This window comes from Delphinus delphis, chromosome 2 (genome assembly GCF_949987515.2).
Source record: "Delphinus delphis chromosome 2, mDelDel1.2, whole genome shotgun sequence".
Classification (NCBI taxonomy): Eukaryota; Metazoa; Chordata; class Mammalia; order Artiodactyla; family Delphinidae; genus Delphinus; species Delphinus delphis.
Window position 1 is genome coordinate 15140799 of NC_082684.1, and position 16124 is coordinate 15156922.

Consider the following 16124-nt stretch of genomic DNA (forward strand, 5'->3'; position numbering starts at 1 on the left):
CTGACTAAAGGTTCAGAATATTTAAGTAAATGTGCTCTTAGAGACCTGAAAATGATAGGAGTAAAAAGTATATGCTGTGTATTTTGGGAAAAGTAGTTATTCTACACAAATAATGTCAGCTTTAAAAACTTGATATCCAGAGTGGTTTTTATTTTTGAAGGTATGATTTTCTAGAGTCTTTTTGGTAAGGTGTTTGTTTGAGAAAGCACAATTTGTCCACCTTGCCCCCGGATGAGACTGTGCCAGGGGCTGCATGAACACAGCCAGGGCTCTGGGGACTCTTTCGGATGCTGGCAGCGGAAGGGGTCTTAGAGAACACCGTTCAGAGAGGGACACAGAGATTCCGTGAGCTTGCGTGAAGTCCTACCAGAAGAACTAAGATTAAAACCCAGGTGTACAAGCCCTGTGTCAGTGTGCTCACACAGGATGCATGCCTGACCCCATATACACACACATGGAGGGGTGTTGATGGTGCAGTAAGAATATTAGCTTGAACCAGAAGAAACTGCTGTTTGGGAGGTCAAAAAAGATCGAATATCGGGGATTTCCTGTGGTTCCCCTCTTCTGCACAGCCTCAGATTCACGTAAGGCCACCGTGAGTTTATATGCAGCATGGGCAGTATCTGATGGTCACTGGCGTGAAAGGTTGGCTCAGGATTAATCCAGGGATGAGTGTGTATAGGAGACCATGGGATGATGAGAGAGCTCTCAGGAGATTTGCTTAGAGGAAGCTTCTGGGAACGAGGAAGGCGGCCCTCCAGAGCGGGCTGTGTGCTTCTGAGGCTGGAGCCAGATCCACGCCACTGACGACCCTTCACTCCCAACAGAGATGGTTGTGAGGATTCTGAGATGATGAGATGATGCTGTGAGCGCTGAGGTGCTGAGTAGTTTGTAACATCAGCTCTGCTGTTCTCTTGGCTGTCTTTTTCCCTTGATGGATTAAGGACGCTTAGAAAGATGTTCCCAATTCTGACCATGAACAGCAAAGCATGAGGAAATGCTTTTGTTTGGTCATCTGCTGTCAGGTGGTGTCAGGTTCTTAAGATCGTTTTAGGGTCTGACTAGAGATAAAAGATTATATTTAATAAATGCAAGAAAATAATATTTGAAGCCCACTTTTTAAAACTCATCTTTTTTTTTTTTTTTTCCCCACCAAGGCATCAATAATAAGCTATTGGTCTGACTTGGCTGACTAGTCCCTTTCTTGAGGTGTGGTATCTTTCTCTCTTTCTGTCTCGCTCTCATGGTATTTTTTTCTGTATCTGTCTCCCTGTGTGTGTGTGTGTGTGTGTGTGTGTGTGTGTCTGTGTGTGTGTGTGTGTCCGTGTGTGTTTCTCTGTCTCTGCTTGCTCTATGTACCTATGACTATCTCTTTCTCCCTTCTCTCTCTCTATCTCTCTGTCTCTCTCTCTCTCTCGTTCTCTGGTGTATCCAAAATTTCTGACTCAGAGCAGAAATCTTCACAGTTGGATTCATGTGTGGTGTCTTTTCCCTTTTTGCTCTTTCAGTTCCTCCAGGAGTGATACAAAACGGAACGCGGGTTCTGAGCCGAGGCCTGTTTCCCGGAGTCCGGCCGTTGCCAATCACTCCCATTGGAATGACAGCAGCCGTGAGGTAAGGGAGAAGCTTGCTGGGCAAAGCCCACCTGAGGAGTGGGAAGGACATTGTGTGTCCCACGGGGCTACTCGAGGGGATGGAGAAGACCAGCCTCAAGTAGTAAAGACAGAAATAGTACGGGTGTTCAAAAAAGTTACAGTAGCTCCCAGGGACCCCAATCCAAGTGCCAACTACTCCTTCTTGGGCCATCAAATTATCCTGGTCTCTTTGCAGATTAAATGAAGACAGATGAAACTAAGTTGCTTTGTGCTAAAAAGGTGGGGTAAGGTGAACAGAAGGAAATGGTGGGCAAGTTAGTCATTAGATTCTAGGCTAGCTGGTCGACCTCTAGACTTAGCCCTGTCACTTCCCAGTCCTTTGACTTTGGGTGGATGTCTGACCTCTCTGGGCCTCAGTTCCCTCATCCACGAAATCCTCTAGTCCTGGGAAGGGTTGCGATGAAACTCACATGCAAAAAATCGTGTGTGAAAAGTGCTTTGGTAAGTGATGTATAAATACCAGGTGGCATCAGTCTCCTGCTTCTGAGACTCCAGTCAGTTGCCAAACCACATGAACTCTTCCTTGGGAAATTTCTTTCCTCCATCCTTCTCACCTCCTCTGCCAGCCCCAGAGTAGGGTCTGTCGCTAGCTTGGAAGCCTCACACGCACCAGTTTGAATGCCTTCCTCCTATTCCTTGCTGCTTCTCTGCCCACCCTCGCCCATCCATCAACCATCGCCAGACTGATTTCCTAAAATGTGCCTCTCCAGCTGTCTGCAAAAGCATCCTCCTTGGCTCCCACCACATCACCCTGATGTCCCCCTGGTCCTCCCATCTCCTTGAGCCAAATTTGTTCTCCGCATACATCCAATGTTTGCCCATCTTATTCATACAGTTTCCTCTCTGTCAATTTCCCTCAGACTCCATATACAAGGCAGCATATCCTTCATGGCCCATCACAAAAATGATTCCTTCACAAAGCTTTTCTGCACAGGCCTCTGAGCCAACATCAGATTAATTTCTCTTTTCTTGGAACCCATAAGCCCATGCTTTGGTTGTGACCCTTTGATGAGTGACCCTATGTGTGTGTGTCCCTCTGTCCTCTGTGGTTTGCTCGCTGAGGACGGGGGCTGGGTCTCACTCACTTGGCTGATGTCTCATTGCATGTTGCACAGCTCCTTGTTTAGAAAAGGCCTGCCATGCTGAGCTGCGTCCCTTCACAGCATCACCTTCCAGCTTCTTTCCTGCACTTTTGGATCAAGTTCACACCTAATGGCGATTTTGCTTTCATAGTGTTTCATGTCCCAAAGGAAACCATCCCAGGAAGTCTGTTAACTGGGCCCTGAGGGACACGTAGGGTCGAGCTCCCTGACGTGAATCAACCATGTGGAGATTCTCCACTCACTTGTGTCTTTTAATCCTCCCAGCAAACCAACTACTTTTGCCAGGATGGAAGTCCTTAATCTTCAGGGCAGGCGCTGGCATTTGGAACCTGCTAAGGAGGAAAGTTGGTAGGAATTAGAAGAGTCATAGAATGATAAAAACCACTTATCATTTCTATTAACCAGACATGGTGATACTTTCCAAAAGTGTATGGGAAGGTTCTTTTTCTTGTACTTCTCCTATATTTTTCTTAGATATCCTGAGATCAGTAATTGAATTCATAAATGGTAAGCCTCTTCCATGAAGCCAATATATCCATGCCTTGACCTCACATTATGAGAGAGACATTCTGTTTTCCGTTCTTTCTTAAAATTGTTTCTGCCTAACCTCCTAGTTTGCCTTTTTGGTTGAGAAGACTTTGAGACCGTAGACTATTCTTACGGGGAGTAACAATCTACTTTTCTGAGCGGATGCTGGGTACAGACTTTCAGTTTGTCGTCTTCAGCATCTTTTCAGTGCCTTTGAAAGCGAACGAAGCTCTCCACGTGGCTCCAGCCATTCCCTCAGAGAAGGGAAGAGCCAGGCAGAGCGAAGGGAGGCCTGAGACCGGGCTGGCCTTCAGCAGGAGCTGCTCCTAATTTTAATTCCTAACTTTAATTATTACCCTCATGGCATATATTATTGCAAAAATTTACTGATTAGCCTCTAGAAGCATTATGTAAAATATAATTTTTTTTAACTGGTTATGTTCTGGTTAGAAGATAACATAGCACTACAGCAAAACAATGATGTCTTCTTTTTGGTAAAAGAGTTGCTACTCATCCAGTCCAGCCAGTGCCTCACCTAGGCTCCTTCCACGGTAAAAGGCCACAAAACAGGTTCAGGGCTAGACCTGTGCATCAGTCAGATCCAGTTGGGAGACAGAAGCCACACTAGGTACTCGAACAGAGAGACTTCAAAATAAAGAACCGTTAACCAGGTAGAAAGTTATTAACCAGGCAACTGGAAGGGTAACAGAGAACTCAGGGTATCACGGAGGAAACAGTTGTAGGAAGTAGCCACATCCCCTCGGGTGAGGTTGGAATGACTGCCTCTCAAAGCTGGACCTCAGAGCTCAGAGGAGGGGCTGGGGCTGGGATCCAGACCTCTTAGGAGGTACCACTGAGCTGGGCTGGAATCTCTGAGCTCAGAGGAGGGACCCGTTGCAGGACCAGAGGTATCTCTAAGGAGAAAGCTCCTCCTGCTAGGGCATGTACCTCTCAGGGAACGTGAAGAAGTTGGGTCTCCAGTATTGGAAAAATCACAAACTGGATTCAGCACCTACTATAGGAATGAACTGGCGCTGCAGAGGGGAAGAGGCATTGCTGGGGTGACGCAGGAACAGGAAGCACACAGGAAGGAGCGTGTCCCCTCTTCCTCCACCCCCTTCCCAGTCTCTCGAAGGCAGAGCCAGGAGTGCTGCAGAAATGTGGCTTGCCCCAGCCCAGCCTGCTCCAGCTTACGAAACACTACAGTAGTCTGGGGTTGGGGCTGAGTGACAGTAGCTTCATAACGCCTGTCCCCCTACAAAAGCACTCATAGTCGAAGAGTGACCTTCCTCAACATCACAGGAGGTTTAAGCAGAATCATTTCAGTGAAATGTACAACCGCAGTTTGCAGAAACTAAACAAGTTTCCATTTGCATAAATAGAGATAAAGAAAACCATTGTGCCTTAGCAGTCCATTATCCAAATACCAATTCTGCACTTTCCACCTCAGTTTAAGAGACATTAGGGAGAGGAATGTCACAGGCTCTGGAAGATCAGGGACCCTTGCTTATAATACCTTTGCCCTCTTTATGGCCCAAATAGGAGGCAGTGCGACACTTTCAGGAAAAATGAATATAAACATAGCTAGGTGGGTATTTGCGGGAGAGACTGTGTAAAACCCATTAAGAAGTGTTTGGAGGGGAGGGGGGGGATCTTGTTTTGCTTTTTCACATTCATTGCAATTGCAATTGTTTTAAATTTGGCCATTTGTCAGTTGAACCTAAATTCAACTAAGGTTATGGGGAAAACAGTCCAGCAGAGAATAGAACAACAGCAAACGTCGTCCGCCAGACCACGTGGCAGTGACCAAGGGTCCCTGGGGGTGTTCACATGTTTACAGGGGTTGCTGTCCCCATCAGTTCAGCTGGGGCTGGCAGGAGGGCCAGAAAGTCATTAGCACCCCCTGAAGACCTGTTTCCTACCCTGCTTTGTGTGACAGGTTTTCTGTGTGAGTCTAAGCAACTTCTCCTTAAGTGAAAATATTTGTCTTTCAGGGATTTTTTTTTCCTCCACTGAGTGGCAAAGGCCATGTTTGTTTGTCTTAACTCTGAAACTGTTATTGACATAGATGAAGTGTTACTTTTATTAGCTGATCATTACACAGCTTGTATTTGCTGGGTTCCTTTGCATATAATTATGATGTGTAATCTCCTTGTAAGAGTATCTGTCAATAGCATAATTGACTTTACAGTGTTGACTTTTTACTCAATAACCTCAGGGATCAGCCCATCCTTAGACATCGGAAACCTGCTTATTTTTAAATTTGCTTGGGCAGAGAGTCCTCAAGACACATTTTCCTCAAAATAACTGCTCCCACGTCTCATAGTTTTATGCCCGTGTCTTCTGCTGCTTCTCCAGTGAAATTTCTTGCAGAGAATACACTGAATGGGACAAACAATTCTAGTCCAAGAAGAACTGTTTCTGGAACTCTTGGGAAATGGGAGCATAAGACTTCTTACATTCATAGAATTATGGGCTGCTTCCCAGGTACAGGCCGTAGCACTCTCCTGGGTCTGAGCCACCTTGTTTTCAACTCTTAAGGCTTTTTGACCCCAAGTGACCTCTCAGGTGGCAGAGAAAAATTAAATGTCCAGGGCTTGCCAGAGGATTGAGAGAGAACTGGTGGAAGGGCCATCCTTCGTATGTCAAGAGAGCCCAGAAATTGCATGCATGAACTTGGGAACCAAGTTTCCTGGGTCCATAGCCTGCAGCTGTGTGACCTTGGGCCAGGTGTGCCTGGGCTTCTCAAGAGAAAACCAGCACCTGCCTCATGAGTTATTAGGATTAACACACAGTTACATGCCTGGCGCACAGTAAACATTATACAGGTGTTCAATAAATAAATACTTAGAAAAACAAACAACCCTATTCATAAATGGGAAAGGACTTGAACAGACTTATGTCCAAAGAAGGTACACAAGTAATCAATAAGCACATAGAAAAATGCTCAACATCACTAATCATTAGGGAAATGCAAATCAAAACTACAGTGAGATACCACTTAACCCCCATTAGGATGGCACTGTCAAGAAAACAGGAAATAACAAGAGTTGCCAAGGGTGTGGAAAAATTGGAACCCTTGAGCACTGTTGGTAGGGTTGTAAAATGGTGAAGCCACTGTGGAAAACAGGATGGCAGTCCTCCAAAAATTAAAAATAGTAACTGACATATGAGCCATCAATTCCACTCCTGGGTATATACCCAAAAGAATTGAAAGCAGGTTCTCAAAGAGATATTTGTACATCCATGTTCATAGCAGCATTATTCACACAGTAGCTAAGACGTGTAAGCAACTCAAGGCTCCATCAGCAGATGAACAAACAAGCAAAATGTGGTATATATACACACAATAGAATATTCAACCTTAAGATGGAAGGAAGTTCTGATACATGCTACAATATGGATGAACCTTGAGGACATTTATGTTGAGTGAAATAAGACACTCACAAAGACAAATACTGTATGATTCCACTTATATGAGGTACCTAGAGTAGTCCGATTCACAGAGAGAGAACGTAGAGTGGTAGTTGCCAGTAACTATGGAGAGAGGGAATGGGGAGGTAAATTGTTTAATGGGGACAGAGTTACAATTTTACAGGATGAAGGGTTCTGGAGATGAATGCTGGGGATGCCTGCACAATGTTATGAATGTATTTAATGCCACTGAACTGTATGCTTCAAAAGGGTTAAGATGGTAAGGTTTTTTGTTTGTGTATTTTATCACAAACTTTTAAAAAGGAAAAAAAATGAAATGAGTAATGGGGAGAGCCTTATGGATTCATCCAACCTGCCCTCCACAGACCTTCCCAGGCCCCCTTTCTGGGTATCTGAAGCTCAGTCCCAACCGCCAGAAAAGGCTTTAGCTTGGGCTTCTGTGCCACCTTGAGGACAGTGCACATTTGTGGCAAAGGCATGGTTTTGAGGAGTCATGACAGTAGTCTAAACCATAGCCTGTTGTAAAATTATAAGGAAGCTCCATTTGATCACCACCTAAGGCTGCTTAATTTCATTTGGATCTCTAAGAACCTCAAGTGAAAACTGTACTTCCCGTGGAACAGGAAGCAAGTCAGAAATTAATGGTTCTATACATACAAAAGATTAATACGTAAGGTCCTGTCCATATAGAGTCACCAGGAAAACCTACGTATCAGCTTTAGATCTACTCCTTGTCATTCTCTTTGTCTTTCCCTTGGAGAAGGTGTTTGTCACAGGAGTTTAGGAAGCCTGCAACCTTCAGTTTTAAGATAGGGTGGGGACCAGTTATACAACTGGAGGGAAAGTTTGCCACTGATCTCTTTCTTTTGTATTGTATTTTGTTTTGTTTTTTAAAAGCCAAGTACCTGTCAGATTTTATCTTCTGAAACCATGGTCTTTGAAGGCAATTCTAAAACTCAGTATGAGGTTATGCTTAGTGGTGGGAAGGAGAGGAGGAAATATTACTAAAGGGAGCAGTTAAAGGGAAAAGGAAAAAACAGTACCAGGAGGACAAAGGATGCACAAGAGTTCCTGCTCGGCTGCCAGCTCGGCTTTTTGTCTTGACTTCTGTCTCTTCTGGTCCAGAAATCTAAACAATGACCAGCAAGTTCCCTGTGTAAAATTTGATCAGCGTTCTGGAGCTGCTCCTCGTGTTTCAAATCAATGGCATTGGTTTGAAAGTCCAGGGGGCTTTTCCTATTGTATCTAAAAATCCTCTGCTCTCCCGGTATGCAGAACTGTGCCAAATGCAAAACGGTTCATAGAGGAGAGTTTTAGGATCACTCCTGTTGTGTTCTGCGATCTAGTACAGAGAGGGAGTCACATTTACCTCAGTCTTTTAAGGGGACGATTTGCAGCTCATGGGAGAAAATTATGCTCCTTCCTGCCCCCGCCCTGGGGGTGACCACTGAGACAGAAGTCCTGGAGTTGTTGGACCCATATGCTTCCTGGCAAGGGCTACCCAGCTGGAGCAAGCATCAGAGGCCCCTGCACCCACTATCTGAAAGATAACCATAATCCCAAATTTTGTATTTACTGTTCCTAGGTTTCTAAAAGTATTTTTGATATCTGTAAATACTGTATTTAGTTTTGCTTGGTTTTGAGTTTTATATAACTAGAATGATACTATATGTCTTCTTTCCAACTTGCTCTTTTTATTCATTATTAAGTTTATTTGGTTTGCTGCATATAGTTGTAACTGATGATGATTTTCATGGCTTTATAATATTCCACTCTGTGGCTATACCACAATTTTTTTAAAGACATTTGAATTGTTTATAGTTCTTTGCTGTTACAAGCAAAGCTGCTATGGAAATTCCTATACATGGCTCCAGTTTCATTTAAGATGCATGTCCAGGTGTGGGAATTGTTGGTTTGTAAGGTATGAACATGCTCAGCTTTACCAGATGATGACAAATTGTTTTCTAAAGTGCTTGTATCCATTTACACTCCTACCAGCAGAGTATGATGCTTCCCATTCCTCTTCATCTTCACAAACATTCGGAATTGTCATACTTTGCAATTTCAACCAATCTAGTGAATATGTGACACGATCTCCTTGCATTTTAATTTCCATTTCCCTTCTTACTAAAGATATTGCACAGTTCTTCATATATTTAATTGGCTGCTTGAATGTGCTCTTTGATGGATTGCCTGCTCAACATTTTTATTCATTTTTCTATCAGGTTGTTTCTGTTTTTCTTATCTTTGTAGGAGTTCTTTGTATATTCTGGATATTAATCCTTTATTGACTATATGTGTTACTAATAACTTTTCTAAGTTTGTGGATGGTCATTTCACGGTCCATAGTAATGTCTTTTGATGAATAGAAGCTCTTAATTTTCATGCTTAGTAATCATTTTGTAATGAAATCTAGTGTCTTTAAAAAGCCCCTGTTCCAAGATCGTATGGTCTTCTATAGTTTTTTTCTAAAAGATTTAAAAAGTTTTTCCTACTCATTTAAATCTATAATCCATGTGGAGTTAATTATTTGTATATTGATTTTTTCCAGCAACCTTGCTAAATAAAATAAACCGGCTTAGTAACTTTAATAATTTATCTGTAGATTCTTCTATGTATAAAATTATATCTTATATAAATAATGGTGTGGATTTTTCTAATTCTTATATCTTTTATTTTTCCTGTCCTATTGCAGTTAGGACCTCTGAGTAAAAGTAATGGTAATAGACATCTTTATATTGTGTCTTATTTTAAAGGGAGCTATGTTATTGAACAATTGATAGAATGTTATAGGTTTTTTTAGGAAATATACTTTATCATAACAAAAAAAATTCCTTCTATTTTTGGCTTGCTATGATACTTTATCATAAATGGTTGTTGAATTTCATCAACGAAATGTTTACATCATTTAAGATAACTATAAATTTTTTCTCTCATTGGTTTTTTTTGTTTTTTTGGTTTTTTTGCGGTACATGGGCCTGTCACTGCTGTGGCCTCTCCCGTTGCGGAGCACAGGTTCCAGATGCGCAGGCTCAGCGGCCATGGCTCACGGGCCCAGCCGCTCTGCGGCATGTGGGATCTTCCCAGACCGGGGCACGAACCTGTGTCCGCTGCATCGGCAGGCGGACTCTCAACCAGTGCGCCACCAGGGAAGTCGATCAACCCTCTCATTGTTTTTTACTTGGTGAATTACATTATAAATTCCCAATTTTGAGTAAAATCTGCATTTCTGATATGCTTATGGTACATTATATTTTTTACATATTGCTAGTGTTGGTACGCTAACATCTTAGGTATGAATTTTGTATATTTGTCCATGTCCATGTTTCTCTAGTGCTATTTTTATCTAGTTTTCATGTCAGGATTACATTATTCTCATATAATGAATTAAAGAGTATTCGCTATTAGATTCTCTGAGATTAGGTAAGATTGGAATTATCTATTGCTTAATGTTTGATGGAACTTACTTGCAAAACACTGTGGAGCTGGTGTTTTCTTTGTGGGGTGATTTTTTTTTTTTTTTTTTTTGCGGTACGCGCGCCTCTCACTGCCGTGGCCTCTCCCGTTGCGGAGCACAGGCTCCGGACGCGCAGGCTCAGCGGCCATGGCTCACGGGCCCAGCCGCTCCGCGGCATGTGGGATCTTCCCGGGCCGGGGCACGAACCCGTGTCCCCTGCATCGGCAGGCGGACTCTCAACCACTGCACCACCAGGGAAGCCCCTGTGGGGTGATTTTTAACTATTGATTTAATTTCTTTAATGATTATAGTATAATTTATTTTTTATTTCTTTTAAAATTCATTTTGGTAACTGTAGGGATTTGTCCATTTCACCTGTTTTCAAATATGTTGGCATAAGGTTGTATCTATTCTCTATTTCATTGATTTCTGCTACTTTATAATTTCCTTTCTTTCTTTGAGCTTATTCTTTTTTGTTGTTTGGTCTGGATTGGATACTTTTATTTTAAACTTTTCTTCTTTTTATATAAAAGTTTAAGGTTATAATTTCCTTCAACCTACTGCTTAGTTGCATCTGTAAGTTTTGATATCTTTTATTTTTATTATTGTTACAGGTTCAAAGTATTTTCTAATTTCCATTTTGATTCCTTCTTTGACCCATACATGTTTTTAAAAGTGTGTCTTTAAATTTTCAAACCTAGGAGGAGATGGTTATTTCTTATTTTTGCTTTTAGTTACCTCTTCAACATTGATTATTAATTATAATACATTGTGGTCAGAGAATTGCCCTGTAAGATACTGCTTTTTTGATATTTGTGGAGACTTGCTATGTGGTCTAGTAGTGTATATCAGTTTTTATAAATATTTTGTGTGTGCTTCAAAATAATATACCTTCTCCATTATGAGCACATGTTCTATGTATGTCCATTAGATCAAATCTACCTATTAACCATGTCTGTGTGTGTTTTGGGAGGGGGCTGGTGGAGGGAAGGAAGGAGGGAGGGAAGGAGATGTGGGTTTGATCATTTCTCCTTATAGCTCTTCCAATTTGGAGTGTATTTTGAAGCTATCTTATTGGAGGTCTCCATGTTTAGAACAGTTATATCTTCCTGGTGAATTGAACCTTTATGAATGTTTAATGACTCTCTTTATCTGTAATAATGATTTTTGCCTTAAAAATCTATCTTATCTGGTTTTAATGTAGCTACACCAGCATGGCACGATGTTTTTCCTCCTTTTACTTTTAACCTTTCTTAATCCTTATGTTTTTGGTTCATCTCTTATAAGCAGCATATGGCTTTTTAAAAGGTCTGTGTTAATGATCTTTACCTTTTAATGAAGATTTTTAGCCCATTTTAAATGACATATTTGGATTTATTTCTACCATCTTAGTTTGCATTTGTTTGTCCCCCCTTTTCCAGATTCCTTTCTAACATTGTTTTAAATTGATCATGATTCTTCCACTCCTCATTCCTTTTACCCCTCTTCTGATGGTTTAGAAATTATATATATTTTTCTCTTCTTTTAGTGTTGATCCTTGAACTTTTAACATGAATATTTTAAAATGTGTAGAGTTAATCAGTATCTTTAACCTCCTGATCTATACAAGGCTCCTGGAATGCTTTAACTTCTGTTCTCTTCACCTCCCAAATGATATGCTACATTTGTCGAGGACTTTAGTTCTATTTCAGTTTCTCGTTTGTTTGTTTTTTTTAAGTCAGTTGTTACTATAGTCAGCCCTCCGTATCCACAGATTCTGCATCCATAGATTCAATCAAAATATTCGGGGAAAAAAAAGAATTCCAGAAAGTTCCAAAATTGAAAATTTGTTTGCCCTGTGCACCAGCAACTATTTACATTGCATTTACATTGAATTAGGCATTATCAGTAATCTAGAGATGATTTACAGTGTATGGGAGGATGTGCGTAGGTTATAAGCAAATACTATACCATTTTATATAAGGGACTTGAGCGTTTGCAGATTTGGGTACCTGTGGGGGTCCTGGAACCAAAACCCCACAGACACCAAGGGACGACTCTATTGTATTGTCTGGTCAATACCTGAATACATTTTCTTTGCTTATCATTTTTTTTCTTGCATCTGAGACCTTTCTTCTTGTTTTTATTTTTCATTTTTATTTTACAGTGGAGTATAGTAGATTTACAATGTTGTTAGTTTCAGGTGTACAGCAAGGTGATTCAGTTATACATACACATATATCTATTGTTTTTCAGATTCTTTCCCTATGTAGGTTATTACAGAGTACTGAGTAAAGTTCCCTATGCTATATAGCAGGTCCTTGTTGATTATCTATTTTATATATAGTAGTATGTATATGTTAATCCCAGCCTCCTAATTTATCTCTCCCCTCCACCTTTCCTCTTTTGTAACCATAAGTTTGTTTTCTAAGTCAGACCTTTCTTTTTGGATCATTTTCTTTTTTTTCCTGAAAAATATTCTTAAGAAGTTCCTATAGATGAGTATCTGCTTTTAATTAAAGTCTTAAATTTTTGTCTGAAAACATATTTATTTTGCCTTCATTCTTAGACAATAGTATTGTAGTTTGACAGTTATTTTTTTTCTCTTTCACTTTGAGAATATTGTTCCACTTTCATCTGTGTCACTGGTTTTATCTTAATTGCTACTTCTCCTTAGGTAATGTGTTTCCTTTCTACTCCTTTTTTTTTTCTTTGTATTGTCTGTAATGACTATGATGTATCTAGATATGCATTTCTTTTTATTTATCCTCCATGGGATTTGTTGGCTTTCTGAATCTGAAGATTGGTAACTTCCATCAAAACTAGAAAATTCTCAGCCATTTTCTATTCTGGGATTGGATCTTCCCCATTTTTCCTTTCACCCTGGAACTCCAGTTAGATTTATATTGGATCTTCTTACTGTGTGCTGTATTACCCAATCTCTCTTCCATATTTTCAATCTCTTCATCTCTCTCTGCTGCGTTTTCTATCATATCTTTAGCTCCATCTTTCAATTCACCAATTTTTTTTTACTTTTTTTGTTTTACAACTCAATTACATTGAGTTTTTTAATTTCAGGGATTATCTTTTTTCAGCTCTAGAAATTCTATTTGATGCATTCCAAAACCTGTCTGCTTGGTTTTAATAATCCAGTCTTTCTTTCTAATATTTGTCAATTCCTTCTTTTATTTTTTTATACATAGTTTACATTCTGTGCCTAATTATTGCAATATTTTCAGACTTTGCAGTTCAGATTCTATAGGATGTTTTTTCTGTTGTCTCTTTATGTTGGTGTATTTCTTTTGTGTTTAATGATTTTTTTTTTAATTGTGAACATATGTTCCTTAAAATCTTATCTGTGGGAATTCTTTGTGGCCTGGGTTTAAAGTATGTTCTTCCAAAAAGGGTTTGTATTTTCTTCTAGTAGGCACAATTGGGCACTTGAAACTAAATTTAGCTTAAGGTCTTTTGGTCCACACAGTAGAATTCTGGCCTCATACCCGCAAGACTTCAGGCTTGTGGTTAAAAATTCTCAAGGGAGGCTTTTCTTGTCTCCAGTTCCATCTGGAGCTGAGGTCAAGGCTGGCTTTTATCCCCATTGTCTGCCTGTGAGGGGCAGTTATTTTTCCCTAGGATCTCATTGAAGGCGTCATCATTCAAGGGTCCTAGCTTTTTATGTGGCATTTTTACATTCATACGTTCCTAGTGGCCTTTTTGGTGATTTTAGGTTATGAGCTTCTACTTGAATGTTTGATTAAACTTGATATACAGGAATCCTGATGGCCTCAATGTGGCTTGCTTTCTTCAAGAGAGCATTTGCTTTTAAAATTTCTGCTGGTAGCCTGGGGACCAATGCATCCAAGGCCACTTTAACCCCCTCAAGGGGCCACAGAAACCCGGGAGCTGCCAAAATCAATCCTCCTGCCGCTCCCTCCCCCTAAGATTGGGCTCTTGTCCCAGGGCTAGAGGAGGCATTTGCTTCACGAAAACCCTGCCTTTCTTGGTTGCCTACTGCTCATGTTTCAGATTCTGTCCCGTTTTTTTTTAGATTTTCGTCTGTGTGTGTGTGAAGTTCTTTTGGTACATGTGCATTGATGTAGAGCTTTAAGAGTACCCTTATTTTCCAGGGAACCCAACAATGACTCAGAAATATGTTGCTGCCCTTTATCCAGTATCTTTTGTATGATAGTTGGAAGAATGCCTTCTAAATATCTCCTCTGCCAACTGGCTGGAAATGGAAGCTTCAGGTCATCTCTTGTCCTCTGTGTCTTTCTACCTACAGTCGGTTTTGGACAGAAGCGCCGCACTTCGAGTGCTGCTTCTATAATCCCATTAATTGCACCTTCTTTTCACAGTTGGCAAAAGACCAGTATTCTCAAGTAAATCCCTAAGGAGGACAACTTCACCCTCAATGCTAGCTAGGTTTAAAACCACCAGCTCCAGAGAGAGAACCCTGGTACACAAGTGAAAGGTGGAGACAACACTGATGAGATCAATACTGATGATACGATAATGGAACAAATCATGAACCCGTAAAAAAAACCAGCAAAATGGCCATGTCTGATCAGAAGCTATACCTTAACTTGTTAGTTGCAAGCGTTGCTCATTGTCGGCCTGAACTAATGTGATTTCTCACCTTTTATGTTCAGTATTTCCTGCCCACCCACCCCCACCCCCCCGGCCAATTTGACAAGAGAATGAATACCAGGTTTTTATTTGAGATGAATAACATGCGGTTCTGTGTCATCCTAGTAGAATCAGGTGGCTTTAATTTATGCTCACATGAGTGTTGTGAGTACTGTTACATAGAAACTCAGCTGAAACTGAAAAATGGCAGGCATTTCAGATGTATCGAGTGTTCATTTTAATGAATGATTTTTAAGGAGGTGGTTAGAAATCCCCCTTCCAACATGTCCAGGTTGCCCGGTTTCTTCTTTTAAAGTAGTTGGTTCCCCGGAATGACAGCCCCTGCAGCAGGAGGTCTCTGACACCAAGTCAGTGCAGCCAGCATGTCCCACCATGAACAACCTTGCATCGAGTGATTAATAATTGAAGGAGCTTGTCTCTTCCTGCTGAGCTTGTGTGTAATTTATGGATCAGGAGCCCATGCTAAAATCTCAGGGAAAGCTAATTGTATCAATATCGAGTGTGAGAGAGATGTATTTATATTGTAATTCTGACTCCGTGAAGTTACGTCTGTGTACCTGTTTTCACCCAGAAATATTGTCAAATGGTAAGTTGTTTCCTGTCTTCATCACAGTAAGCTTGCTTCCTGGGGGGGATGGAGACATTTCAGTTTCCTGCCTGAGCCGTCTTTGAGATCTAGCAGGGCCACCTCGGATGAGTCACGGGGCTCCCTGAGTTTATTCTCTTTGTCTGTCTGTGAAGTGGTTGTGTGGGGCCAGCGCTGCAAGGTGTGGGTTGTGGAATCCCTGTTGACGTGCAGTGTGTTTCCAGGAGGAACCAGAGACCCTGCACTGCACAGCCTTGAATTCATGAGCTAGGGAAGTGATTTGCTTCTCTCTTATCCTTCACTTCTATGATGCCTTTAAGAAGAAGGTCTCAGTGTGATTCTGGTGTGTCTTGAGTGCTTCTCTCATGCTTGCTTATATCCTTGTTTTTTTTTTTTTAAGTATAGTTGATTCACAATGTTGTGTTAATTACTGCTGTACAGCAACGTGATTCGGTTATACTCATATATACATATTTTTAAATATTCTTTTCCATTATGGTTTATGCTTGCTTATATCCTTGAAAGAGAAAGAGATAAAAAGAAGCTCTCAGGCTCAGAACGTTCCCTCTTATGACAGCAAGGCACTGAAATGTACCGTTGCTTTCATTCTGGTGTATTTCTCCCACTCCTCTACCCTGCACCCCAAACGTTTTACTTAAAAATATGTTTCACCTGTGGAAAGAAAAGAAAGAGAAGCACAATGAACACCATATATACCTTTCACCCAGATTCAC

The 16124-nt window shown here is 41.0% G+C and overlaps 1 protein-coding gene across 5 annotated transcripts in view; it reads left to right on the plus strand.

Moving 5' to 3' along the window:
* FOXN3 (forkhead box N3) overlaps nucleotides 1–16124 on the plus strand; it is a 402468-nt gene that overhangs the window by 379127 nt on the left and 7217 nt on the right. For all 5 annotated transcript variants that reach the window (XM_060004071.1, XM_060004072.1, XM_060004074.1 and 2 more), the window contains one exon: nucleotides 1509–1614. In XM_060004071.1, the coding sequence (XP_059860054.1) occupies nucleotides 1509–1614 (106 nt within the window). The remainder of the gene's footprint in view (nucleotides 1–1508; nucleotides 1615–16124) is intronic.